The sequence below is a fragment of the Henckelia pumila genome, chromosome 2, assembly GCF_033568475.1.
Source record: "Henckelia pumila isolate YLH828 chromosome 2, ASM3356847v2, whole genome shotgun sequence".
NCBI classification, from domain to species: Eukaryota; Viridiplantae; Streptophyta; class Magnoliopsida; order Lamiales; family Gesneriaceae; genus Henckelia; species Henckelia pumila.
This window is the reverse complement of record NC_133121.1, coordinates 112,612,088-112,638,955: the sequence shown is the minus strand read 5'-3', so window position 1 is coordinate 112,638,955 and position 26,868 is coordinate 112,612,088. Positions and strand designations below refer to the sequence as shown.

Below are 26,868 nucleotides of genomic sequence, written 5' to 3'. Positions count from 1 at the left end.
TGAAAACATGGGTATTAACTTTGACAGGAAGTCCGGATAGTAGTACTTATTAGACTAATTTATAGTGTTTGGAGAGTTTCTAGCAAACATTTTTTATTTTTTTTAAACAAAATTTTGAAAATTTTGTAAAATTTTGTTAATAAAAACCTGAAAATTGTTTCTTAAAAGCTCACCCAAATACTAATTAAAGATGGAGAATCATTCGATAGATATTTCATATTTGTGTCATGCGAGAAAAGGTATAAAGAAAAAATCAAATCAAATCTCGGATAAACCCATGGAAACTATAACATAACAAAATTAAAAATATGTATACACAATAGCTCCAAACATTTTATGCAAAGAATAAACCAAGAAAAATAACCAATTTTGACCTTCCAATTTCTCTGCCAAAAGAAACAAAACAAGCAAAATTCCCCAAAAACCAAATTTAAATTAAAAAAAGGCCTCTAAACATTAGCAGAAAAAGATGAATGAACCACTTTATTTTGCCTTCCCATAAGCCAAAGCAGAGTCCTCCGAGCAAAAGATGGTGCATTTGTTTCTGAATCCAAACTGTTACAACTTTGTATTTCATCTTCACATCCATTTGCCCACCTACTTATGCCCATTTCCGAAATAGTCCTCCCACATCCACCATCACCACCATTCTTGGCCTTAAATTCATTGCCACCCACCGGATTCCGATTCAACGGGAACCGGAACGAGACCGCGCGCCTCGACGACTCCATCCCAACTCCGTTGGGCCTATCTCTCCTATCCCGTAGCCAAATTTTAGAGACCGAAAAACTTTCCCTCTTGCTCCTACTAATGGACTTGTTACCATTGCAATGACTACTACCACTTGCACCCTTCTCACCATCTTGGATTTCAAGAATCCGAAACGCCTCGAAGCCATTGAATTCGACCCTCGAATCGAATCCACATTCGGACATAGCTTGCCTATGCCCCGGTGTCAAAGGGATACTAGGTTTCTTGCTACATTGTTTCTTCATGGGAGTGTTTCTTATCGGAACTTGCAAAGACAAATTCTCATCCATTACATAAGCAAATGACCCCATTGAAAAGCACCTTCTTGCATCAGCATTAGTTTCTCCACCACTACTACAATCACCTTCATGACTCATTCCATCATCAACATTCTTGAACTTTCCAAGCTTAACTGAGACAACTTTTTCCCCACCACCCAAAATTACTTTCTTGCCCTCGTGAATCTCGCAAGAATCCAGCGCTAGATCTGCATGATGCAGCTTGAAATCACCTCCACCTTCATCATCACCAGGAGGGCTCAACAGGGAATTCACTCTTGTAACCTCTCTATCAGAAACAATCTCCCTTGAACTTTCACCTCCAGATTCAAGAACAAGAACTATAGGGGAACAGTTTATGTTACCAGCATTAAAATCAGGAAGCAAACTCGCTCTACAAAGGGGGCAAGTGGAATGAGACAAAAGCCAAGTATCAATACAATCCATGTGAAAAGCATGGCTGCATTTAGGCAGTAGCCTGAGCTTATCTTCACCCTCAAATTCACACAAACACACCGCACAATCAAAGGGATCCTTCACTCCTATAATGGCTTTGTAGTTGAATATGGGGAGGGTATCAATAAAAGACTGGTCAACACCAGAATCATGCAAGTGAAAAAGCTGCTGCAACTGCCCCTGAAGGGCTGTCACATTCTCCATTTCATCAGGATCCCTGTTTGGAGGTCTCAACAGGAATCTAACAAGAAGGTGAAGTAGCCCGGATATGAAGAAAATAATAGCGATGATTATTATTATCAGAAGCACACTAGGGCTTACCTTATTATTCAGATTGAACCCAGAACCGGAATATTGTGAAGCGGCGATAGGGGGTGGGGGTGGGGGTGATTGGAAGAGAAAATAAGGCTGCTGCTCTTTGATTTCAAGAACCCTGTTCATATTTTTCTTGAAAAGTTTGAAACAAATACCAAGATTGGATCTTTATTCAAACATCATAAATGAGTAGATGTGGGAAAACATTGGCTAAATGGAGAAATAATTTCAGCAAGTTTTGAATACGAATTCGTGGAGGGTTGAATAAAGAGTTTGTGATAAGGGCTAAAAGATTTCTTTTCAGAATGAGTTTTTAGCTCAAAGAAGAAACCTGCAAGGTCAAAATCACAGAAGATGAGAGAGCTGGCTGGAGAGGGAAGTTAATGTCAGCACAGAAGGTGAGATTTGAATTTGCAGCAATAAATTCATCAGCACAGCCACAGCCATAGCAGCATCATTAATGGATCCAAGTAAATTACCTCCAATAATTACAATTAAATCTATATATCTCTAATGCATGGCTACTGCCTATACAATAGTAAAAAAAAGTTTCCCCACTGTTACACTGTACATCTCATTAAATGCGCCAAGATTGTATTTTTATAAATCTTCCCATTATTTTGCAAGTTTAGCATGACCCCATATGCATGAAAAATTATAAAATCCTAATATATTAAACTAAATAATGTAATAACATGAATTATACTGCGTAAAACTCGGTTAGTATTGAATTATTTTGCGAGACATTTAAAAAATGAGTTGACTTGGAAGAACCCCATCTCATTTTCATCAACCCCAACGAACATTTAAGTCTCAATTATCTTTTTTTTTAAAATAATATTATTCGAAGAAAAAGGTAAATCTTGAGCAGTTAATAATTGAATTTTCCTTGTGAACCCAAACAGCTCACTTTCCACTGTATATTACTCCGTAATTAATAATAATGAAGTACATTGGGTTTGTGAATTAATAATTTGTTTTTGCATCTGATCACATTCTTATTTCAGTGCTTCTATTCTATTCCCTTTTGTTTCTTTAAAATTTTAAAATAATTAATTCCCGTGCAATTCCTTTTGTGGGAAAAGACAACAAATCATATAAACTGGAAGTCAAAGCTATAGGAAAAGGTGAAATTTTGGAGATGCAAAAATGTATTACTTAAGTGGACCCATCTTTCCTTATGGGTTACGGCCTTTCGGCTTTCTACTTCAATTTTTGGGGCGTTCGAAGCATTTCTTTGAATATTTTATGATTTTTTTAGTCAATCTTGGGTATTTTTTGTATTTTTCCAATATTACGTTTCAAAATTTATATGAAAAATGAAAGGAAAAAAGAAGTTTGAGGGAAAAGAGACAGCACGAATGATGGATCTAAAATTTGATGATGAAGCATTTGGAAGGGTAGCTGAGGTGTAGCTTTTTGTCCCTACTAGTCTTATGCATGATTCTTTTAATGACACCAAACAAACCCCCAACCCAATTCATGTGAAAATGGAGGAAACCCAAAGAAAACATCACATTTTTGTTTGTTAAAACTAAAATACAAAATGAGACAAACACAACAAAAGCACACTGCTCAAGTGACTCCCATAAATCATGCAAATTCAAAACCCCCATTTTCTTTGTAAAAATGCTACTTGATTCGCTAAACATACACAATATGTGTGAATATAATAAATTAAATATATTTTTTTATAAATAATATAACAAGTCATCCTCATTCACGAGCATGAGCCAAGGCCAGTCTTTTTCCATTTTTCTCGTATATAAATATATGAATAAACCTCTTTTTTTATATAAAAAAAAATAAAATAAAAATTATCTTACTACAGTTATATATTCGAGTAATATCCATCCATACATGGGTAAAGTCGATGCTACCCGCGGGTGGCGTGGCGGATCATGATTGAGTAAAATCAGTGGATCCCACGTAGGATCCACTGATTTTAACCAATCATGATCCGTCATGTACTAAACCACATACATCACAACCGGCCTTGGGTATTATATTATATATACTAGTATTTCGCTGCACGCGTTGCGTGCTCGTACATTTCGTTTTTTTAACGAAATAAATAAATAATAAATTAAAAAATTAAAAAATAATAAAAATATAACGTTTTCCTAAACAAATATTCACAAAAAATATATATATCTTATAAAGTGAGTGTCATTTTTGTAAATAAAATAATATCAAAAGACACAAAGTGAGCTTTTAATGGCTAGAAAAAAGAAAACCATATAAAATGACTATTTTGCCCAATAATTTTGGTTTTATTGAAAATTAAGTTAGGAGATAATAGTAATTTCAAATCAAGTTTCACCAATTAATTGAAAATTTGTTAATTAAAGGATCTATACTTTAATAATATAGTAAGATATATATACATCAAGAAATAATTGTCAAACTTAATTAATAAACACCCCCCAACCAAGCCTCTTAGTATATGAAATTTAATTATAGGAGCGATTAAGAAGGTGACCTCTCCCATGTGCATGCGTTTAATTTTGGAGCCCCCATGTACTAAGTCCACATTTTTTCGAACTAATACTTTGAAATCTTGATAACTCCGTCAACTACTATTTAAATAATTATAACCTTTTATTTAATCTATCATATAATGGAATAGGTACTCCCCATATACATAATCCACACACATTAAATAATAAATTTAGTCGAGCCTCATAAATATATGATTTAATACGTTATGTGTGTGTTTTTATATTTTTTTTCATTGCATAAATTTTATATGACTTGAATCCAATTCCAGGAACCCATGCCAATATTTCCAGAAAATCGAATACACCTACCTCAAAGATCACGAGGAATTAGTATCTCATGAGAAGGGTTCACAAGAAGAATTAGAATAGAAGCAAATGAATAAAGAAAAAGAGTGTATGTAATGCCTAAGTTAAGGAACAAGTGTTTCATAAAAAATGGTGAAAAATTGGCAATCAGATCAGTTGACCTGTTCTCAGATGCGGAGTTAGAAGCCTTGGAGTGCATAAACAACAACCGATGACTGTAATTCTCGATCCACCTTGAAGTGAGCATGAAAGAATCGCCTTAACTGTCCGTGTAAAAACAATTCCGAATAAGTTGCTATCCACCACAGGTCCGCAACACATACAACATGTCATAGATTAAATCAAACGTGGTCATAAAACTAATCGAAAATGTATACCTCAAGGAAACCATGTGACCAAAAGAACTCCTTTAATAGTTTTTCTTGTGCATCAAACAGTACAATGTGGCTAGGTAAAGAGCAGTTTCTTATCAACTCGGTTGCAAAACCAAGTGGATGCAGTAAAAATTGATCAGACTCATCCAACATTCCTTTCACTTCGCTGTTTGAACAACCATTGAAACAAAAATGAAGTCACATCTTGGAAAAAAGATCTGAAATCTTCAAAAAAAGTGTTATCAGGATAGTTGATATTTTCACCTCGGTGTGCAATCCAAGAAACGCATAGGAAGATCATGATGCAATGTTGAGTAGTATGGTGTGGCGTGGCATGGTGTCAAGAAGAGTATATTTTTCACTTTGTTCTCACTAGCCTCCTTCGAGAGATAGGTCATTATATCCTCAGTTCCTCTCTGTGAAGTAGCAGTTGAGTCAAATCAGATGGGCGAATTTGTAAAAAGTAACAATACAGACACATAGTAACCACGTGTATCAGAAAACTCTTGGTTTTCTAATAAAAATAGAACATACATCGATTAAAATATTGAAGAATTGAATTTATGTACCTGGTGAACCATACTCATATATAATGCCATTGGGATATTAGTAAGAAGCAAGAAAAAGACCGCCATTCGCAGCTTGGTACGGCGCTTAACATACGAGCTCGAACTCTCTTTCAGTTTTCTCTTTGACAGTTCGGATAAGCCTAACTTTGCTAATGGGTACCCAGAGAACATCAGTGCTAAAGGAAGCACAGGAAGAACAAACCTGATATTTGGATTCTGACAATAATGAGAAGCATTAATGTTTGAAAAATGAATTTAGTGCACCAAATAAAAGTATTGGGGAACAACAGTTTCTTCGCTGTCTACAGCACCTGTGGTTTTGATCTATTGTACAAGTTTAAAAAGATCTAAACTGCACCGTTAACCGTCAAGTATGACTTTTGGTACAGCTGTAGGCACTTAATCTTACAAATAGAACTATAAATTAAACAGTACCTGAATTCTTTGTGACCAAGGAGACTATATGTTCCTAAAACCCACGCAATCAATCCACAAAGCTTCCACTGTTTAGACATGATAAAACCAGCGACGGAAAATGGTAGATACGTAAATACCATGACGGTAAATCCTTGAGAAAAGTACCAGTGCCATGGATGAGTTCCATAATAGTCTCCACCAGAAGAAAGGAAGTTGAACTTTACAAAGTTAAGAGGTACGAACACCCATGAACCATACATTAAACGATCCAATAATGTAGTGAGACCTAGCACCAGTCCCCTGGGAAAATTTGGAACATAAAGCCAGCATGTTTGTTTGTTAGTTCATACATAAATTATGAAGTAGAATATAAGCAGGTACTTTGCATTGTAAATGTTGTGACTCCAAAATATTAAATATATTATTAGTTAGCTGATATCAGAGTTAGGCAAATGATGGGTATTATACAATCAGTGTTTTAAAAAGTGTAGCGTTGACCCATAGCGTTTTTCTCTTGTCATAGCGTAGCGCATTGCGCAAGCTATTCGTGCATGACAATTATTTAATTTATTTAATAAAAAATAGAAAAATACTTATATACAGGTAAATCATTGATATAATTAGCCATTAAACCATAATAATTGATCATTAGATGCCAAAATATAATCCATATGGTCCTTTTCCACATTAACAAGACCTAACCTTGCTTGTTTGAACCTTTAATTTTGGTCAAAATATGTCAATTATGAGCCTTTAATTTTTGTCCAAACAGCCCACGCTATTTGCGCTATAGTGCTATAGCGCACGCTATTTGCGCTATAGCACGCTTTTCCTGAGAATAACTTGCGCTATTCGAGCAAAACGCTATAATAGTAGCGCTACGCCATAAAAATGCGCTATAGCGCGCTACGTGGCGCGCTATTTAAAACACTGCATACAATAGAGCTAAGACAAAATGTCTCTCATGACTAAGATAAGAAAATAAACACTGAAAGCGCGCTATTTAAAACACTGCATACAATAGAGCTAAGACAAAATGTCTATCATGACTAAGATAAGAAAATAAACACTGAAACAAATGGAAGCATAAACAGGTATTTTGCGTGGTCATGGGCCGGGATAAGAAGTTAAAATATAGCGGAACGCTAGTGGTGCCATGGGCAGAACAAACTTTATTGAACCAGAGGTAACTGGATGCTCTAATGCGATGCCAGTAAGTGTGAGAACCAATTCTAAACACTTGGGCAAAGTACGAGTTAGTGAGCTCATATTGGAGTAAGGACAAGAAGAGGTATTCTTCAATAGAGTTCACCCAACAAATGTTCATCGTGACTATGGTAAGAAAAATAAAGTAGAGACAGATGGAAGTAAACTAAAAGTAAAAACTTGAACTACTCACCCAATTGGAACGACTTCGAGAAGGACAAACTTTAGCTTATCACGAGCCAACAACAACTCCAAAGTACCAACATAAATCCATATGATAGCACTTGTCGGCCGAATGGCACATGCTAATACTGCCATGGCCAACGCAAACTTTCTTGAACTAGAGGAAACTGCATTGGGAGATACTCTAATGCAAGGCCAGTAGTACAAACTCACAAGTGTGAGAACCGACTCTAAACAATTAGACAACGTACGAGTGATACAGAAAAACATGAACCAGTTGGTCAGTTGTGCGAAGAGCTGTGGCATATGTTAAGTACTTCATCCCCATTCATTATGCAACATGTATTATCACCAAACCAAAGTAAGCAACATGAAACCATATGAAAGCCATCAGTAGATAATCCACAAGAGTTATAATAAAGTAGGAAAACAAAAAACAAGAGGAAAAAGGAAAGCATTCATCCCACATGAGGATACTGCCCAATTTGCAGCACGATCCCCAAACAAGATCTTGGATAACTTGTACAAGTATAGATCACCAAAAGCTGCGAATATAGACTGCAGCAATCGAGGAGTCCTTGTCTGCAAAAGGTTTCCACTTTGAGATAAATGTGTATATTACTATGCTAACCGACTGAAGAAGATCACAAAGAGTTTTTAATGATAACCTTTGCAACGTGATATTTCTTGTCGACAACGAGAATACAACGAGATCAAATATCAAAATGAGCAATAACAAGAAAAATCAAGCAGAAGTTACCATGAACCAAGGTGAATCAAGTCGAAGAAAGGCAAGGAGTTTATAAAGAGCAGCAAAGAGAAGCGGATGCAAGTAACTCCTTAATCCCTTTCTCCACTCCCACGTCAAATGTCCATACCTGAACAGAAATTCGAAAACAAATTACAAGATATAAATGGGTTCATCGATCAACAGAGGTAGAAATTTGGCAGACCCGAAAGCAATTCTATGAGCAACTTCAAGAGATTGCCAGTGTTCATCTGGATTGAAATATGTCTGCACAAGCAATGAGTTAAGTATTCGCAGAACCAAACAAAGTGCAAATATCTTGTTCAGTGGCGAACAATATCTATTGGGGGTGGGTTTCTTGATGATATCTTCATCCACGGGTGCTTGAATTGCTCGATCTTTTCTTCTCCTCATAATTTCCGCAGCTTTCTCTCGCTTCATCGGAGCCACCGCGAGCTGCCGGAGATTGGGGCTGCTGGTGGGAGTGGTTTTTTAATTAAATTAAATAAAAAAAAACAACTGAATTTGTATCAGGAGCGGGGATGTAAAGTAAAGAATAATATTAACTATTAAATCGTATGAAAGAATAAATTAATAATAGTATTATTAAAGTTTTATAATTAGAATTTAAGTGAAAAATTAAAATAAAAAAACAAATTGAGTATTCTGATTTATATCAAAATTATGAAGAAAAAAAATTTAGATAATAAAATTTGTTTATTTAACATATACATCTACAATATAATATTTTTGCCATAAAAAAAATATTGTTTTATTATAGTCTGATTCGAATAAAACATCCGTCTCACAAAACACAAAAACACTTACTGTAAAAAAAAACACAAAAACACTTGAGAGACGATGTCATCTGTTAATTTTCTAAGACATATCTTCTTTTGGGTTTTTTAAGAAAAATATTATTTTTATGCAAAAAAAATGTTGTATTTTTATTGTAAATACAAGCAAAGTCGACCCGATCCGTAAAATAAAACCATCTTACAAAAAGACTTAGGCTCCGTTTGGACAACAACTTCAAAAACGTTTTGATAAAACTGTTTTTAAAAAAAAATTTATAAAATGTTTTCAAAGTTGTTTTTGGAATAAATATGAGTTTGGACAACTATTTTATAAAAAAAATTTAATGGTTAAAAAGATGTTTGGACAACAATTTTAAAAAAATAATGTTAAAGTTAAAAATATTAAGAATGTGTTTGGACAAATATTTTATAAAAACTTTTTCATATTAATTTTCTTTTTCCTCATTTTTTTATTGTTTGTGATGTAGATGTTTTTTTATTTTTTTTTAATTTTTTTTCTATATGCTTATGGTTGATTTTATTTTTATTTTTCTTTTTTATCATTTAGTGCACAATTAAATGTGTAAAATTTAAACATACAAATTTTCATCTAACGTTGAAAGCAAAAAAACTTAATTTATAAGTCCATTTAATGTATACAAAAAAAAAAACAATACATTTTGAGTGATGTTCCCTTTTCTATTTCGAAATGCATCTTGATAAGCTACTGGATGTTAGCCAGGCATTTTGGAGAAAATATAGGCCAGCCACGAGGCATTATATTAGAATATAATTGAAGGCTCTTCAAGACTTAGCTTATATACTGACTAAATTGGCCCTGTCATCTTTCAAATCTGCTGAAAGGCTGCTGAGTTTAATATTCAAGCATAACAAGAAGGGATGGTGTAGATTGAAAAAGTTGACAAGATAACTAAGAAGGTTCTGATCTTCTTAACCTTTTAAAATTTTATTTATTTGTTAATGTGGTTCCAGCTTGCCATATTCCATTTGATATTTGTGTTGTTTTCAGATTGTGTGCAGGCAAAGGGAAACAAATTATTGGTAATAAGCTCCTAAGGAGAAAAGACCAACTAAACTCATAGCAAAATCAATACCACTTTCACAAATTCAAAAGCAATCCACGGAGCAAAATCAAGAACCAAGAAATACATATAGGGCCATCACCAACTTAATGTAGACTTCTATAATCTACTACTGCAAAAAATCTTCACAAACCTCCTAAATCAAAGCAGAGATCCCAGAAATAAGCACAAGATAAATAAACCACACAAGAGAGAAATTCACCTCTAACTTCTTTGCTATTAGCAATGGCAAAATAGGGTCTTGAAAGCAAATCTTGAAATGAACTCTTCAGCCTTGCAAGCTACAACAGAAAATGGCATCAATAAATTAATAGAACCCTACAAAAACTCCTCTTCTTCAAAAGACAAGACGTGAGCATAAATCCCCAGACAATAATACAAATTATAGGCCGATTTGCACTTATTAATTCACTCATTTGATTAAATCTGCAAAACAAATTTAGAATCTTTGGGTTGGACAAATGCCGAATTCGAATCTGCTCAATCTAAGATTCCACGCCTACATGAATCGAGTTTGTCCTCACTCCTCCACCAACTCTTAAAAAAAAAAGTTTGCTCAATCGGTTGGTGGACAGAGTGCAAACTAGTGGCCAACTTTTGAGAATCAAATCAACCTACTTATCGAAGTGATAAACTCCAGGGGAAAGAAATTCAAAAGAAAGCGAGATATAAACAGAACAGATAATTATTCATGGTTGCATATGAATATATGCCTATTTAACACACTGATATATATCTTCAACGAAAATCAAAGATTCTAATCGAAACTCAGAAAATTGGAAGCCAAAGAAAAATAAAACTCGACTTTGCTGCTACAAAATGAAACTGTTGCTCATCCAAGACACATCCATCGAAAACACATCTTTCTTCCACAGAAAATCTTACCATTTCACGAGGGATCTCACTTCGAGCTCCAATTCACCTGTAAAGCCAAGAATTTCGGAGAAACAGTGTTCTCCCGTGGAACCGCCGATAAGATGAAATGAGCGAGAGGAAAATGAGAGAAAACGATCAGTGTTACGGCAGGGGAGACTTGCGGGTGGAATGACCCATTTACCATATGACCCATTTACCCGGTATTTGACCCGCGTTTTTTTTTCCCCCAAAAACATCAAAAAAACATCCCATATTTATTTTTCAAAAAATGTATTTCAAGAACACTTTTTTAAAAAAAAAAAATTCAAAAATGTTTTATGCGAATCTTGTACAAACATATTTTTAAAGTTTTTTAACTTATAAAACACTACTGTGTTTGGTGGACTAGATTTGAAGGTGGTTTGGTGGGATTTGAATTTGTAAATATTGTTTTGGTGTTTGACAAAATGAAATTTTAAAGCGAGATTAGTATTTAATGAGATTTCATTGGATTTCATTTAAAAATCCTTGCAAAATTGGTCGGATTTCATGGGATTTGGGTTTATAAAAATAATAAAATTATTTCAAATAATAAATTATAAACTTTAGTTATAAATTTAAGTTTTTCCTAGCATATTTTTTTTACAAAATATCATTTTCCTAAAAATTATGATACTAAATTTCAATATGTATTTTAATTTTTTTTCAAACACCAAAATAGAATTTGAATTCTATGAATTTAAAATTCAAATTTAATTCCAATTCCAAATTTTATTTTTTAAACATTCAAACATAATGCAAAAATGTTTTTAAAGTTGTTGTACAAACACACCCTTACTCTACAATTTTTGGGATTTATATATGTTGTCGACAAATGCTAGAAAGTGTAACAAAAACTTTGATGCGCATCTCAAATCTCAATTGAGGGCTCCGATAACACAAGTATACAGAGAGAAATACATTTGAATATTCGCTCTTTCTTCATCGGATTAAATAGCATTTACAGATGAAGTGATACATACAAGCTTTGATTTAAGTTGAGAAATAATAAGATATGGTAGCATCACAATTCGTAAGTAATGGGAAGAGCGGTCCATAGAAGAAGCCTTCGAGGCCGGTCCAAAAACCGTGCTTGCCATGCCGGTTCATCGCTCTCCAATGTGAAGCCACTTTTCAAGTAAAGATTTTTGGCTGCCTCATTATCCACAGCCACATGAACATACAAATCACTTATTCCTGATCGAAAATGAATGTGAAGAAAACTCAAACTAAGTCGAAAAAGACGAATAACATTTAAGAAATACGATGTTTCAGGACGAAGCCAGCTTACCCCAGGCCTCAGCAACACTCTTAGCCTTTGCCATGAGCTCATGCCCGAAACCATTTCTCTGGAATTCTTTGGCCACACAAACGTTGCTCAGGTACGCCCTAGCAAAGTCAGCTCCGATTGTCTGTTGAACTCGATTCCAAATTAATGTCAAGATTAAATAGAAATATATTCAGCTATTTATCAAAGCCTGAAAATATTGAATAACCCATTGAAAAATTTGGGGATTCATGGATAAGAATATACACCTTAGGTTTCATTCCAACTATTTCATGAGGCAGGCTGACACACTGATTCAGATCTAGAGTTCCTACAACAACCTGATCTTCTTCGTCGCCAGGAAACTGCAAGGAATCGAGAGAACACAGTCTATGTCATGCCACTAGCAATCATGCATGACACAGAACAATCTAGAAAAGAAAATTTAACATGTTATTATGATCTCTTTTACTGTTTACTTTCTGTGTTTTCTTCTTTCAGTTTCGGGAGTTTCATCAGGCCCCCGTGGCAGTTTCATGAATTACATAGCTAGTTTACCATTGTTGGCCATGTAAAAGCATGTACATGATTTAGTTTTTCACAAGATAATATCAATAGGCCACATTTCCACACAAATCGATGCATAATTTCAGTTCCAACTTTGGTTGAATCTAAATTACTGGGTAAAATAAGCTACAAATCAAAATGACAAATATTAGAAGAAATCCAATTGTAAATACCAAAATGAATATTATAATCTCCAATTCTAGAATCGAACATACCAGCAATAAATCATAATTAACAAGAACGATATCTCTGTATAATCAGAAGCAACAAACAGAAGAGAGTATATTTTTTGTCAAAAAGCAACTTAGAGACATCGCCATGAACTCGAGTTAGCTTGAACATAGAAGAAAAAAATCAATAAATAGCCGGATGTAATTTTGCTTCTTCTGGCCATGTATGAGCCATAAAACCAATTAGTCATAATTCCCAACTGACATGATTTACATTATCATAAAAACCAAAGTAACCATCCTGATTCCCCCAATCATACTAATCAGCATCATGCCCATAAAATGATGAAGAACATGCTAGCTGGGACTGCTTATTCGCAAAAAGTGCACAAATGTATGAATCAACATAATGCACATAAAATGGTGAGGATCTTGGATGGCAGTGTGGAGAACTTACTTTGCAAGAAGTGCACAAATCGTGGGAAATGCTCGAAACTAAAGACATTGGCAGTGTAGCATTGATACAAGAAACTTTTCTAAAGCCCATCTTTTTTCCTGCAACGCGTTCTTTTAATGCTTCGAATTCAAGATCAGCCAAGTACTTTTTATGATCCTAATAGAACTTGACAAGAAGAAAATAGCATCAGAGTTAACAAAATAAAAAATGAGAATGAATTGGGTCTTGTACATCTAGCTGCTGATGAATCAAGCCAACTCTAATGCTTTTATATACTCAAAATTATACCTGGACAAATCGACCGATGTGCAATAGCTTGAAATCAAGTCCGAAATGGAATTGAATTCGAAATCAGTTTCAAGTCCAATTCAAACCAAGTTCGAATCAAACTTCGCTCTTAAAAATTCATTTTTTAAGCCCAACTCAAACCAAGATTGCATCATACTTTAGATTCAAACATACAAAATTTCAACGTGCAAAATTGCAACCCTAATCTTATCTACTTAACATTGCAGTCTTTCTTAATTACAGGAACATGAATTGCAACCACATGGCACAAATCACCATGGCGGGAAATAGCTGGAAACAAACGAGAGACAAAAGGATAAGGTTTCGAGACAGCACTCACTTCGATTCTGAAGGTCTGTTCATTGAATTCATAGAAAGTGCGTACGCGCAGATTAGCGGCGGCCCAGAGTTCCGCCTCGGAGCAGCTTTCCGACACATTCAACAACGACCTGTCAGTTCTTGCAGTCCCGGACCGCGGCTGCAGAGGTGATAGCGGTGGTGTTTGGTGGTCGGACAGTTGACAATAACGAAGACACGAGCGAGAGACACTGTGGCAGTGAACGGAGGCGGGAAAGAAAACGTCGGCGGCGGCGGCGGCGGGGTAGGTGTAGGAGCTGTGCTGTAACGGTAATAGGATAGCCATATTCGTGTGCTCCACTCGATTGACCTCGGAACGATCGATGCACTAGAAACAAACAATCTTCTTACATGGATTGGATTCTGACAAAGACAATGGGATAACGTGAGATCCAAGCGTTCAAAACGAGATTCGATTTTCGGATTGTGCTTGTGCAAAATTGGATCTTGAATAATGAAAATTATATTGTAGTTTTAACTTTTCAACGACAAAAAAAAAATTATATATATATGATATTGTCACACACATTTTTTTAAAAATTTGGAAAATATATTATTGAGATCAAATGTTCTTCAAAACTCTCATTTGACTTTATGGCCGTATTTATTTATATACCATAAATTAGTATTTGTTGAATTACAAACTAATTAATATAAAGATTTTTATTTTTTTAGAACTATAAATTATGATTTGTAATGTATGAAGATGAAGATATTATTACTAGTTTTTATAAACTTTAAATTAATGACATATTATTTCTAATATTCTATAATATAAATCAACTCAAACTAATTTTATTAAAAAAAATAACTGATTAAAATGTAAAGAATTTTTTTGAAATAAAAAATGAAAAATTCATATAAACAAGTGCATACAACAAACACTAATTATTTAAAAAAACAAATATTAATTATTTCTCTTAATCGAGTGATCGTTGCATATGACTTATGAATTTTTTTTTTTTTTAATAAAATGTGATTATTTTATTCAGAAGTTTAAGAAAGGAAGCTTACCAATATTTGAATCCCAACACTGGCAAACGGGTTCTAACTGTTTGGAAAATTACAAAAAATAAAATAACGCCACCAAACTATTTTCCCCTAATTTTCTTCTTGCAAGATTGGGTAAATGCTTAAGCAGATATAATTTTTTTGATTGAACGTTAATATTTATTATTTTCCCAGGTGCAAAATTGTCATCTACCTACTTTTCAACCAAAGGCTTGACCATATATATCATACCACCACTTCATTATTAATCATATCCCTTCTTTTTTTTTTTTTGGACATCATTCGAATTAATAATCAAATATAATGCAGTTTCTTGAAATCTCCTACTTGATTGAATTGATTGGAGATGGCGATCAAATCTTACATTTGCTTCAATGTTAGATTGCAGTATAAACGAATATATAGTCTGCTCATTATATAAATGGATAAATATATATATATATATATATATATTATATCTTGTACTTCAACAACATTTCATCTGGTGCTCGACACTGGCTTCAACCCATGCTTCATTGCTGCTTTCCATACTACATCTATCCGCTCCACGTCCAACGCCCCGACCTCGTGGTGAGTCCATCCTTCCAGCGAGTGCACCACTCCACCCGCATGGCACGCGTGGACGACCCCTCGTTCCATCGTATACTGCAAAATGAGAATTTGTATCTCAACTTTTCGTAAACAAAATTTCACAAAATTTTAAATTTTTGATAACGAAAAAACTGAGAAGTGCTTTTAACAACTCTCCCAAACACTACCTTAGACACGGATCAACTATATACGGACTTGGGATAGGCGTGGTTTTTGCATTAGAAATCGACAACTTGTGGCTTACCTCGCAAGAACCTAGTCCTTCGACGTCTTCGGGCAATCTCATAGCAGCCAGATCACCATAAGTGCAGTCTCTTCTGAACTGAAGCACGGGTGGGACGACGAATTGATGGAAATGAGTTCCAGATGGGGCAAACCTCTGCTCTCTTGCTGTGATCCACTTTCCAACTATCCATGTCTGTTATATAAACCAAGAAAATCACAAAAAACTTATCAAGCTTACAACAACTTCTTGCATCTCTGGTTTAAAGGTGCATGTGGACAATTAACTAAACTAATATTTTACCTTGCAATGTTGTGCTGCTTGGTACTTGGTCACTTGGACTAGATACTTCTGATGATCAGCTGGTGCTTCTTTCAGAATTTTTCGAAATCTTTCGGTTGATTGAGTTAGCATCTGCATAATCATACATTCATTATAGCATCTAAAAAACACATTCTATACAATCGAAATTCCAGAGTATTCATATGATCATATCTACTCACAAGAACTCGAACTCCTTTTCTGCAAAGATAAAGGGCGATGGCCCTTCCGAGCTTTGAAGTTGCTCCACTCAAAAACACCTCAGTGACATCCTCAGGGATCTCATTCAGTATCACTGCAGCTGTTAAAGTATTACCGTGGACGACTCGAACCTTAAGATCTGGATGCTTGTCAACGAATAGTGTTCCACCTCCATTGAGAGCCTCATTCTGAGTACACAATTTAAATACATAAACTTAAATGTAATAAACACAACATGTAATTTCATTAAACCGGAGCATTTTTCCCACATGCACACCTTATTTAAAGCAGCAAGACTAATAACTTTGACTCCCAATCTATTAGCTCTCAGTATTGCCTCTTCAATCTGCTGATTGATGCCTTTTGCAGCAAATGGCAAGAAGTACTGCAAAGCAGAAATTCTTCAATATTTCCTGCCTTTTCAAGATTGACACTAAAATGAATCTCGTTTACAAACCTGAAAACCGAATCTTGGAACGACCCACGATTGGTGCAACCGACCCCTAAGCTCGTAGAACGAGTACAAGAAGGTCTTGGACTTAGCCCACATGATAAGCATAGCCAAAAAGGATACTGGCAAGAAGGGTATCAAGTAGAGTCTGGTGTAGTAAGGCAGAGCTGCAATATTTCTGTTGCAAAAGGGCGGGTGCATAGCCGATGACATGTCTACTACATGGGCTAGAAACACGAAATCAGGAATTCTCACATTTTTTCCTGCGTTTTCAAAAATATGTAGTTCAGTTTCTAGCTTGTCATGTTTACTAATCACACAAAAAGCACAACCTAGGATTATAGTATCCTACAATTAACAAAATAACAGCCATTTGTTAGTCATATATATGATGATATATTGGATCAGCCGACCTGACTCTACACGGTTTCTCTTGTGTGCCTCCCAAGATTTTTTGTTCAAAGTGTTTCCTAATGCATCAAAAAGAGGCATGAAAAGGCAATAATTGGTGTCCATCTCTGCGTGATGCAAGCTGTGGTACCTGTGGTGAGAAGGAAAAAACATATCAGATTCAATTACAACTGCAAATGGACCTCTAACTTCATGTTGAAGCATAGCACATATGAGTTACCACAAGTTCATCAATTGATTCAACGCTTACGTAGGCGTATAGACGACGTATTTGAGGAAAGGGATAGCCTCAAAAATCTGGTGAGGCATGATTTCCACATTGGAGTGACCCAAACATCTCAGCAAATCGAAGGTCAAGATGTAGCCATAGATCAAGCTTAAAGATCCACCACCGATCAAGAATGAACCGATTATCGGTATCCCGATCAAGATAGTCAATAGAAGATGTTCCAAAAAAGTGGCATGTGCAGCTGCAAGAAACATATGTATATATCAAACGAGGCACTAAACTAAAAATTAGTCCATCAAGTAACAAAGCTTGAGGCACATAAAGCTGTGTGATTTAATTGGTCTAACCTGTATATGCTTGTGGCACAGGAGATGAATGATGGAGAGAATGGTAATTATTGAAAAGATAGTCTCCATGGAAGCATTTGTGCATTGTATAATAAAGGGGCTCTGAAATGGCTATGTGAAGTGCTATGGCTGAAGTGATGCCTCTCTGGTTCCATAGAGGCATTGTTTCAAAGATTGGAAACATGTAAATAACCAAAGTAGCCATCATAGCTTGAAGTAAGATAAAATTATCCCTGATTCCACCAAGAAAATTTTCGAAAGATCAAACACAATATTGTTATGTTACAAGTTTAGTGCTCATAGCGATGATTATCCTACAAAGATAAGAATTCTCACACCGACAAGAATATCAAGAAAGAAAAGAAGAAATTACCAATGCCATTCTTTATCAATCTGCTTAAAATCGACCCCTTTCTTCAAAATCAAACGATTCCGAGTGAGAAAGAGCATGTTGCTGTAAGAAGTCCAACTTTGGTACATTACAACTCTAAGCGTACATAGAATGAAAATATGAAGGGACCAACAATCTTTCAACGGCTCCTCCTGATATCTTGAATACATCACTTTCCCAGCAAAGAGTCCATACAAAACATACTGCCAAAAAACAAACATATATATATATATTAAAACACAAAAAAATAAATCCCTCATCATGTTTTCATTAGACAACAAGAAATTTCACATGGGTTTCATCTAATATCTATTAGAAATAAAAAAAAAAAAAAGGGTTTCTTTTTTGTTGCTAATTAAGTACCTTATATTTACCCAAGATTTCCCATGGCCAAGCAGAAAGGGGTGCAGCCATGTTTGAGTAGCTGCACAAACCTCCCCCTCTCTTCAAACTGAAGTATATAATTTTTCAATATGGGAAACTCCTTAGGAGACGGAGGAGCAAAGCAATATATATATTATGAGAAAATATAAGTATAAGCTTTGGAAATGAGAGAAATTAAAGACGGTGCATTATTTTTCTTCTTCCTAGCTCCAGTGCTATTTAATTTAGGAGACGTACACGTTCAGATTGAAAAATTTATTTCCACAACAGTACTGTTTTTATACACATTGATGGTTAAGATTCGACCTCTTTTAATCCTCCAAATGAATGAAAAAACCAAGCTCTGGGTTTAAGTTAAAATTAGTTAAATGCCATGTTTCAAGAAAATCAAGGCCAAACCATTATTTCTGTCCTTTTCCACGTCCTTTCATTAAGTGTACTATTTTAGTTATTAAACTCCATCTCGACAAGTAATTTTCTTTTCTTACGTACATATTCCCACAAATAAATTACAGCCATTTTAATGCATGATATATAAATAATTTACTATGACCGACTTGAGTTTTCTAGAAAAGAAAATGAATTAAAGATTTGATTTTGTGACCGTTTTCATTAATTTCTTGGGAGAATTTGGATCATTCAAATGGGAAAGCTAATATATTAAGACGTGTCTATAGATAATTAATGTGCATTATCTCTTTGCCAACAAATTGACGGTCACCAATGTTTTCTGATATGCATGAAATGATTATATAATATTATTATTTTCACTTTCAATTGAAACATCAAAATTGTTGGGAGTCATTTTTCTGCAACTATGCGTGTCCACATGCATGGATTTAATGTGGCCATAGTGTATGTAGGTGAGTGGGGGAAGGATATGGGCTGGCGGCAGATGAGCAAATTAAAGGGCCTTCTGATCACTATATTATAATATTAATAATAAATAATAAAAATTATTACATTTTCACTTTTTGGATGTTGAAGAATAGATGCTCCATGCTAATTTTTATTGCACTTGAAAACGGTCAAAAGCGATCAATTTCATGACTGATTATATAATATTATCCAAACTACTGAACTTTTTACTTTTTAGCATATACATTTATGATCCAAAGTCTCATACGAAAGCGGGAAAAATTGTGAAATTTTCATAAATTTTATATTAAAAAAAGAATATTAGATAAAAAAAAAAGTTGAGTGAGAAATTAATGAATTTTTTTTTAAAGTTTCCCCCCACTATCGTTTTCACGATCTCCTATTCCAGCTGCAATTGTTTCTAAGAGCTGGCCGACTGACCCTCACATTTCGCATTCTATACCTCATATTTTTTTTATGATCATAATAATAAATATACATATGTGTTACATTTCACATGAAATTTCTGGAAAACCCATTTGTAATATTTAATTAATATTTAAATATATGTACACTGTAACATGTTTAGTTCGATGCTATTATTGGATTAATTCTCATTAATCCAATGGACAATGATTACAAGAAAACATGAAGAAAAAAAAATTAACGTTAGAAAATTATCCTATAGTAAACGTATATATATATATATATATATATATATTATGATATGATGTATACAATACGAAAATGATCATAATATTTCTTTGCTATAGTACTACACTGCATGCACCCCCAGTTGATTTCCAGAAAGCTATGATGAGTTCATAGTACAAATCCAGGTTCCACATTAATAGCTGTCCGCATTTATGAGTATTTTTATTTTTCTCCCCCACCAATATTAGCCGTGTTGTGCCAATCAATTGACCATTGTGAAATTCGAAATTCCATTATTCGATCTTGTGAATAAGAAAAGAGAGACCATATATGCATTTTTTTATAATTACACAACACATTGTTTGATTCTTTGCATTGCGCTAGCTGGTTTAGAATTAAAAAAAAACTCCTTTACGATCGAATCTTGTGATTGATTTGTATATGATATTTTAGTAGGATACCCCGGGTGATACCCTGCAAGCCGGGTGGTCGGGACAGCGGAGCAGGTCCTAGCCCGACTATCTTTATGGTGTGTGATGATATCCTAGTAAGATACCCCGGGTGGCCAAAACCCCGGGTGGTACCCTGCAAGCCGGGTGGTCGGGACAGCGGAGCAGGTCCTAGCCCGACTATCTTTAGGGTGTGTGATGATATCCTAGTAGGATACCCCGGGTGGCCAAAACCCCAGGTGGTACCCTGCAAGCCGGGTGGTCGGGACAGCGGAGCAGGTCCTAGCCCGACTCTCTTTAGGGTGTGGTGATATAACCCGGGGAGTATAAGCACTCGGGAGACACCGGGAGGTCCGGGTGGCTAGGAAACAGCCACGTCTGCTTGGAGTGTGCCAGGAGCAAATCCCCGACCAAATCATTATGGACCATGCTCTAACGGAGTGGGATTTTTCCTGGAACTACGGATGTCTAAATCACACGTGATGACCGTCCCATCACCCTAAAAGCCGTTAGTCAGCCCATACCCAGTAATCATTGAAAGCCCAAGGGGGCCATTATAAAAGCAAGAGAGGACTCACTCTCTGAAGACAATCATTCACCTATATTTTCCGCCCGGGAGTTTCCTCACCCCCGGGTAGTCATTTTGTGATAATCGCATCATTGGCGCCATCTGTGGGAAAGTGAGTCTAAGGCGTAGATATGACCATCATCGATGATCCTGAAAGCTCTCGTCGAGCAGTGGCCGCAATCCAGGAGCAAGTGGACGCTATGGTGGACGCGGCTCTACAAAGAATCATGGCGATACAACAAGGAGAAAAGGAGGGCCAAAGGAAGGATAATGAAAAAGAAGTAGAAGGGGAAGAAGAGCCAGGACCGAGGCCCGAGAAAGAGAAGAGTAAAGGCATACACGTGGAGGATGAGGGAAATTCACATGCAGGATCGGCAAATGTCACCATGGCAGGGGATCTGGAAATGTTGAAACAAAAAATACAAAAACTGGAAAATACTGACCCGCGGGAATCTTCGCGGGTCAAAAGTTTGGGCTGTCCATTCTCTCCGGAAATCATTGGGGAGCCATTGCCAGTCTATTTCAAGTCCGCCAAAATCAAAGAGTATGATGGCAGCGCTGATCCCGAGGAGCATGTAACCCGATTTGAGAACGTGGCAATGTTGCATTGTTATGGTGATCAAATCAAGTGCAAGGTATTTCTAACTACCTTGGTGGACTCCGCCCAGAGATGGTTCGAAAATCTGGAAGAAGGAAGCATTAAGACTTTCAAAGAATTCCGGAAGGTCTTTTTGCAACACTTCAGCAGCAGCAAGCGATACAGAAAAACCAATTCAACCTCTTCGAGATAAAGCAGCTAAACGAGGAGTCTCTAAGAGCTTATATTAAAAAGTTCAATAGAGTGGCCCTGGAAGTGCCTGCATGTGCACCTGAAACCAAAATCACTGCTTTCACGCAAGGGATTAGAGAAGGAGAATTCTTCCGGTCTTTGGTCAAGAGGGCCCCCCGGTACTTCGAGGACCTCTTGGCTCGAGCCGAGAAATATATCAATATGGAGGAGGCCCAGCGACAAAAGAGGGAGAAGGACAGGAGGGAAGAGCAAAAGGAGAAAGGAAACCAGGGTAGTCAAGGAAGAAGAAGGCAGGATCAACCGGGGAGGCTTGCTGCTTTTGCTCCTCACAGGGTAGCCCGGGATCAGGAAATCCACTTGTGTAAGGAGAATGTCCAGCCGTTGCCTCCAAAAAGGCCGGGAAAATACTGTTCGATACACCGGGTTAACATACACGACACTAGCGAGTGTCGGAGGCTCATCGTGGAGCCAGGACAGCCTGTGCCCGAGGAAATAAATCATGTGGAGAAAAAGCAGAGGGGACGCCCCTGGGTACCCCGGTTTGACATCTCGCGAGACAATAGGCCTGACCCCTCGAAAGCCCGGGAGGTAACGTCATGGGGGCCTGATAAAGGACCCCGAGAGGGATCTTCCAAAGGTGTGATCAACATGATTTCGGGAGGATCCACTGATGGGGACTCTAATAGGGCGCGAAAATCTTGGAGCAAAAGAGAAGTCCTGGGAATCGAGGCCCGGAGACCAGACCCCTACCCGGTCATTACATTTGGGATTGAGGATCTGGATGGAGTGTGTCTACCCCACAACGATGCTTTACTCATCTGAGCGCAGGTGGCTAATTATGACATAAGAAGGGTGTTCGTGGATTCGAGGAGTTCTGTGAATGTCATTTTCCAGGATGCATTCGAACAAATGGACTTGCGGGGATGTGATGTTAACCCCGTAAAAACATCCCTGCATGGATTTTCAGGACATACCATTCGGCCCAAAGGAGAAGTGCGGTTGCCTATTACGTTAGGATCGGGCGATACAAAGAAGACTGTCATGGCCCTATTCACAGTGGTGGAGGCCCCCTCTTCCTACAATATTATCCTAGGAAGGCCGGCCTTAAATTCCTTTAGGATTGTGGCTTCCGCTTATCACCAAAAGATCAAATTCCCGGTGGGGGATCGGGTGGGCGAAGTAAAGGGAGATCAGCACTCCTCTCGACGGTGTTATGCGGACACCATCCGGATGGATAACAAGAGGGCACGAAGGACGAAATGGAGGGATGGTTCCAGACAGGAAGAGGTGTGCGCGGTAGGAGAAGTAAAAAAAGAGTATGAGGAGGTGGAGGTAGTGCCTGGACAGCCGGGGAGGATTGCCCGGGTGGCTCGGGGTATGGAGCCTGCTTTAGCTGAGCAATTAAAAACCTGCCTGGCCCAGAACGTGGATGTGTTTGTCTGGTCTCCTAAGGAGCTAACTGGAGTCCCGGCCCATTTGGCAGAGCATAGGCTAAATATCCTCCACTTTGGGGAAGAAAAAGACAAGGTCATTGCTGAGCAAGTCCGGGAACTGCTGGAAGCAGGGCACATCAAGGAGGTACAGTTTCGTACTTGGTTATCTAACGTAGTGCTGGTACCCAAAAGTACAGGGAAGTGGAGAATGTGTATGGATTTCCGAGACTTAAACAAAGTCTGCCCCAAGGACTGCTATCCCCTGCCCCGGATTGATCAGTTAGTAGATTCTACCTCTGGTTATGAGCTGCTTTGCTTTATAGATGCGTACCAGGGATACCATCAAATTCCCCTGGCTAGAGAGGATCAGGATAAGGTCAGTTTTGTTACGTCAGGGGGAACGTTTTGTTATATGGTTATGCCTTTTGGGTTAAAAAATGCAGGAGCCACCTATCAAAGAATGATGGATAGAGTTTTTCAAAATCAATTGGGCCGGAATGTGGAGGTGTATGTGGATGATATTCTGGTGAAATCCAGGACCCAGGACCACTTTATTCCTGACTTGGAGGAAACCTTCGGTACCTTGAGAAGGTACGGGGTGAAGCTTAACCCGGCTAAGTGCATGTTCGGAGTGAAAAGCGGGAAGTTCTTGGGATTTGTGGTGATCGAGAGAGGAATAGAGGTAAACCCGGAGAAAGTAAAAATCCTGAGGGAGATGCCATCACCATCCTCGATTAAGGAAGTGCAGCGATTGACTGGAAGAGTCACGGCCCTGTCTCGTTTCATTGCTCGGTCTGCCCATCGGAGTCATCCTTTTTTTCAGGTGTTGAGGAAGGCTCAGAGGTTTGGATGGAGTGAGGATTGTGAACGGGCTTTCCAGGAATTAAAGGAGCACCTGGCAAATCTGCCCATCCTGGTTAAGCCCGAACCAGGGGAGAGATTGTGGGTTTATATCTCTACGATAGAGTTTGCTGTGAGCACGGTGTTAATAAAGGAAGAGGGGGGAGATCAGAAGCCAGTTTATTATGTAAGTCACGCTCTGAAGGGGCCCGAGACCCGATACAGCGAAATGGAAAAGATGGCCCTGACCCTTATTTTGACTGCCCGAAAGCTCCGACCTTACTTCCTGTCGCATCCGGTCACTGTCCTGACTAATAGCCCCTTGGGCCGGGTGATGACTCAGCCGGATGCTTCAGGTCGATTGGTCAAGTGGGCAGTAGAGTTGGGAGAATATGATGTAGAATACAAGCCTCGGGAGGCTATTAAGGCACAAGCTTTGTCTGACTTTCTGACCGAGGTCATCACCTTTGGTCAGGAGGAGGTGTGGAGAGTTTTTGTGGACGGAGCCAGCAGTTTGGAAGGGAGCGGTGTGGGAGTAATCCTCTTTTCTCCCATTCAGGAGAAGACTAAGGTTGCAATAAGGTTATCCTCTTTTAGATCTAATAACGAAGCAGAGTATGAGGCGGTGGCCGCAGGTTTGAAGTTGGCCCGGGAGGCAGGAGCAGGGCATGTGATTGTGTATTCAGATTCCCAACTGGTAGTGCAGCAAGTACAGGGGGCATTTAACATCAGGGAGAAGAGATTACAAGAGTATGTGGGGCTTATCAAACAACAAGGAGAGGAATTTTCTAGCTGGAGCATTGAACAAATTCCCAGGGAACATAATGCTGAGGCGGACGTCCTAGCCCGGATGGCATCATCCCTGACTAGTATTGATAGCCGGGAGGTGATATAGCAGTCCGGATCGGTGATGACCATAGAGGGAAAAGCAGAGGAGACCGAGGAAGAATCCTGGATGACTCCCCTTACCAAGTACCTGCAAACGGGGGTCCTTCCTGGGGATGAGGCACACGCCCAAAAGCTCAAGAAGCAGGTAACTCGATTTACCCTGGTTAACGGAAAATTGTACCGGCGGTCCTTTCAGGGTCCCTTGCTAAGGTGTCTAGCCATGGAAGAAGTGGGTTATGTGCTTCAGAAAATACATGAAAGCTGCTGTGGGGATCACGGAGGGGTACTGAGCCTGGCCCGGCGTACTTTGCTAGCAGGATACTGGTGGCCCACCTTGCAACAGGATGCCCGGCAGGTAGTTAAAACATGTGAAGGGTGTCAAAGGTTTGGGAACTTCTCTCGAAAACCAGCGGCAGAGTTACAGACAGTGTGGGCCTCGTGTCCTTTTGATCAGTGGGGCATGGACATTGTGGGACCGCTCCCTCCGGGCCCCGGGCAGAAGAAGTTCTTACTAGTAGCGGTGGATTATTTCTCTAAGTGGGTAGAGGCCGAACCCTTGGCAAAAATCACGGAAGAAGCGATGTTGGGATTTATTTGGAAGAACATTGTCTGCCGATTCGGCTTGCCCCGGAAGCTCGTCTCGGACAATGGGAGGCAGTTCCAGGGAAAGAAAATGAAGGATTGGTGCACAAAGATGAAGATAAAGCAGGCATTCACCTCCGTAGCATATCCGCAGGGCAATGGACAAACGGAAGTAACTAACAGGACCATCATCCAATCCCTGCAGACCCGGCTCTTTGGTGTGGGTAAGAGTTGGGTGAAGGAGGTCCCCGGTGTGTTATGGTCTTATCGCACTATCCCGCGGACGGCCACAGGGGAAACACCTTTTAGCCTGGTATATGGATCCGAGGTCGTGATCCCAGTAGAAATTGGACAGATCTCTCCACGGGTGAAAGCCTACCAGGAAGGAGAAGCCGGGGATCGGACGCAAGAGCTAGACCTGGTTGAGGAGAAAAGAGAGCAGGCCGCTATCTGAACTGAGGCTTATCGAAGTAGAATAATCAAGGCGTTCAATCAGAAGATCAAACCCCGAGATTTCCAGATAGGAGACTTGGTTTTAAAGAAGGTTAACCCAGCAGGTGAGGTGAGAAAACTAGAAGCAAAATGGGAAGGACCTTACAAAATAACTCGAATGGTAGGGAGTAATGCCTGGTACTTAGAAGACAGCCGGGGCAAGGCCCTACAAAGGCCCTGGAACACGGTGCATCTTAAGTCTTATTACTCTTGAAAGTGCAGAACGCACCTGTAAATTATGTTTCTGCCGGTTATATAAAAAGTATGTTTGTATTTATTATAAGCACGAACACAATAAGTCCAGGTGATCCGCCACCCTGGCACCACAGTAAACCCAGGTGATCTACCACCCTGGTACTCAAACGCCCATGGTAATTCATGAGCACTGTAAGTCCAGGTGATCCGCCACCCTGGCACCACAGTAAACCCAGGTGATCTACCACCCTGGTACTCAAACGCCCGTGGTAATTCACGAGCACTGTAAGTCCAGGTGATCCGCCACCCTGGCACTACAGTAAACCCAGGTGATCTACCACCCTGGTACTCAAACACCCGGGATAATTCAAGAGCGTGGTAAATCATTATCCACTAGACAATGGAAAACGAACGGTTTTTCTTAAACATTACAAGCTCATAACAAAGGGATAGGCAAGAATAAAAAGCTTTTTAGAATAAAGAAAAATCTGTCATTCAAATAAGGGAAAGATTACAAAAGGCAGCTTACAAAAAGTATCTACTGAAAAAGAAAAAT

General features: G+C 38.2%; 5 protein-coding genes across 8 annotated transcripts; 1 reads left to right on the top strand and 4 right to left on the bottom strand.

Annotated features, from left to right (window-relative positions):
- Positions 1 to 277: 277 nt before the first annotated feature.
- LOC140879924 (RING-H2 finger protein ATL13) lies at positions 278 to 1,939 on the bottom strand. The gene has a single exon (XM_073283902.1). It carries the CDS (start codon positions 1,923 to 1,925, stop codon positions 450 to 452), a length of 1,476 nt encoding a protein of 491 aa, XP_073140003.1. The 5' UTR covers positions 1,926 to 1,939; the 3' UTR covers positions 278 to 449.
- Positions 1,940 to 1,996: 57 nt separating this feature from the next.
- On the bottom strand, positions 1,997 to 11,059 carry LOC140879923 (mannosyltransferase APTG1). 4 transcript variants are annotated; one of them, XM_073283900.1, is made up of 12 exons: positions 10,889 to 11,059; positions 10,206 to 10,284; positions 8,309 to 8,575; positions 8,116 to 8,233; positions 7,833 to 7,937; positions 7,366 to 7,652; positions 5,985 to 6,266; positions 5,550 to 5,751; positions 5,245 to 5,396; positions 4,984 to 5,146; positions 4,768 to 4,869; positions 1,997 to 2,130 (listed from the first exon to the last, which is right to left on the bottom strand). In XM_073283900.1, the coding sequence occupies exons 3-11, from the start codon at positions 8,542 to 8,544 to the stop codon at positions 4,786 to 4,788; spliced, it is 1,629 nt and encodes a 542-aa protein (XP_073140001.1). In that variant the 5' UTR covers positions 8,545 to 8,575; positions 10,206 to 10,284; positions 10,889 to 11,059; the 3' UTR covers positions 1,997 to 2,130; positions 4,768 to 4,785. The 4 variants fall into 4 exon arrangements, with proteins under 4 accessions (XP_073140001.1, XP_073140000.1, XP_073139999.1 ...); XM_073283899.1 differs by lacking the exon at positions 1,997 to 2,130 and having other exon boundaries at positions 4,072 to 4,869; positions 8,309 to 8,578; positions 10,889 to 11,058; XM_073283898.1 differs by lacking the exon at positions 1,997 to 2,130 and having other exon boundaries at positions 4,072 to 4,869; positions 10,889 to 11,058.
- A 709-nt stretch (positions 11,060 to 11,768) lies between these two features.
- LOC140884599 (GCN5-related N-acetyltransferase 7, chloroplastic) lies at positions 11,769 to 14,454 on the bottom strand. The gene is made up of 5 exons (XM_073291398.1): positions 13,987 to 14,454; positions 13,359 to 13,514; positions 12,434 to 12,529; positions 12,189 to 12,309; positions 11,769 to 12,094 (listed from the first exon to the last, which is right to left on the bottom strand). The coding sequence occupies exons 1-5, from the start codon at positions 14,287 to 14,289 to the stop codon at positions 11,922 to 11,924; spliced, it is 849 nt and encodes a 282-aa protein (XP_073147499.1). The 5' UTR covers positions 14,290 to 14,454; the 3' UTR covers positions 11,769 to 11,921.
- Positions 14,455 to 15,323: 869 nt separating this feature from the next.
- Positions 15,324 to 18,839, bottom strand: LOC140881609 (very-long-chain aldehyde decarbonylase CER3). Its single transcript, XM_073287048.1, has 11 exons — positions 18,543 to 18,839; positions 18,162 to 18,382; positions 17,789 to 18,021; positions 17,463 to 17,682; positions 17,215 to 17,342; positions 16,808 to 17,064; positions 16,628 to 16,735; positions 16,332 to 16,538; positions 16,132 to 16,242; positions 15,850 to 16,023; positions 15,324 to 15,659 (listed from the first exon to the last, which is right to left on the bottom strand). Exons 1-11 carry the CDS (start codon positions 18,591 to 18,593, stop codon positions 15,492 to 15,494), a joined length of 1,878 nt encoding a protein of 625 aa, XP_073143149.1. The 5' UTR covers positions 18,594 to 18,839; the 3' UTR covers positions 15,324 to 15,491.
- A 2,384-nt stretch (positions 18,840 to 21,223) lies between these two features.
- On the top strand, positions 21,224 to 22,704 carry LOC140878189 (uncharacterized). Its single transcript, XM_073281801.1, has 2 exons — positions 21,224 to 21,727; positions 21,838 to 22,704. Exons 1-2 carry the CDS (start codon positions 21,224 to 21,226, stop codon positions 22,702 to 22,704), a joined length of 1,371 nt encoding a protein of 456 aa, XP_073137902.1.
- The last annotated feature ends 4,164 nt before the right edge of the window (positions 22,705 to 26,868 follow it).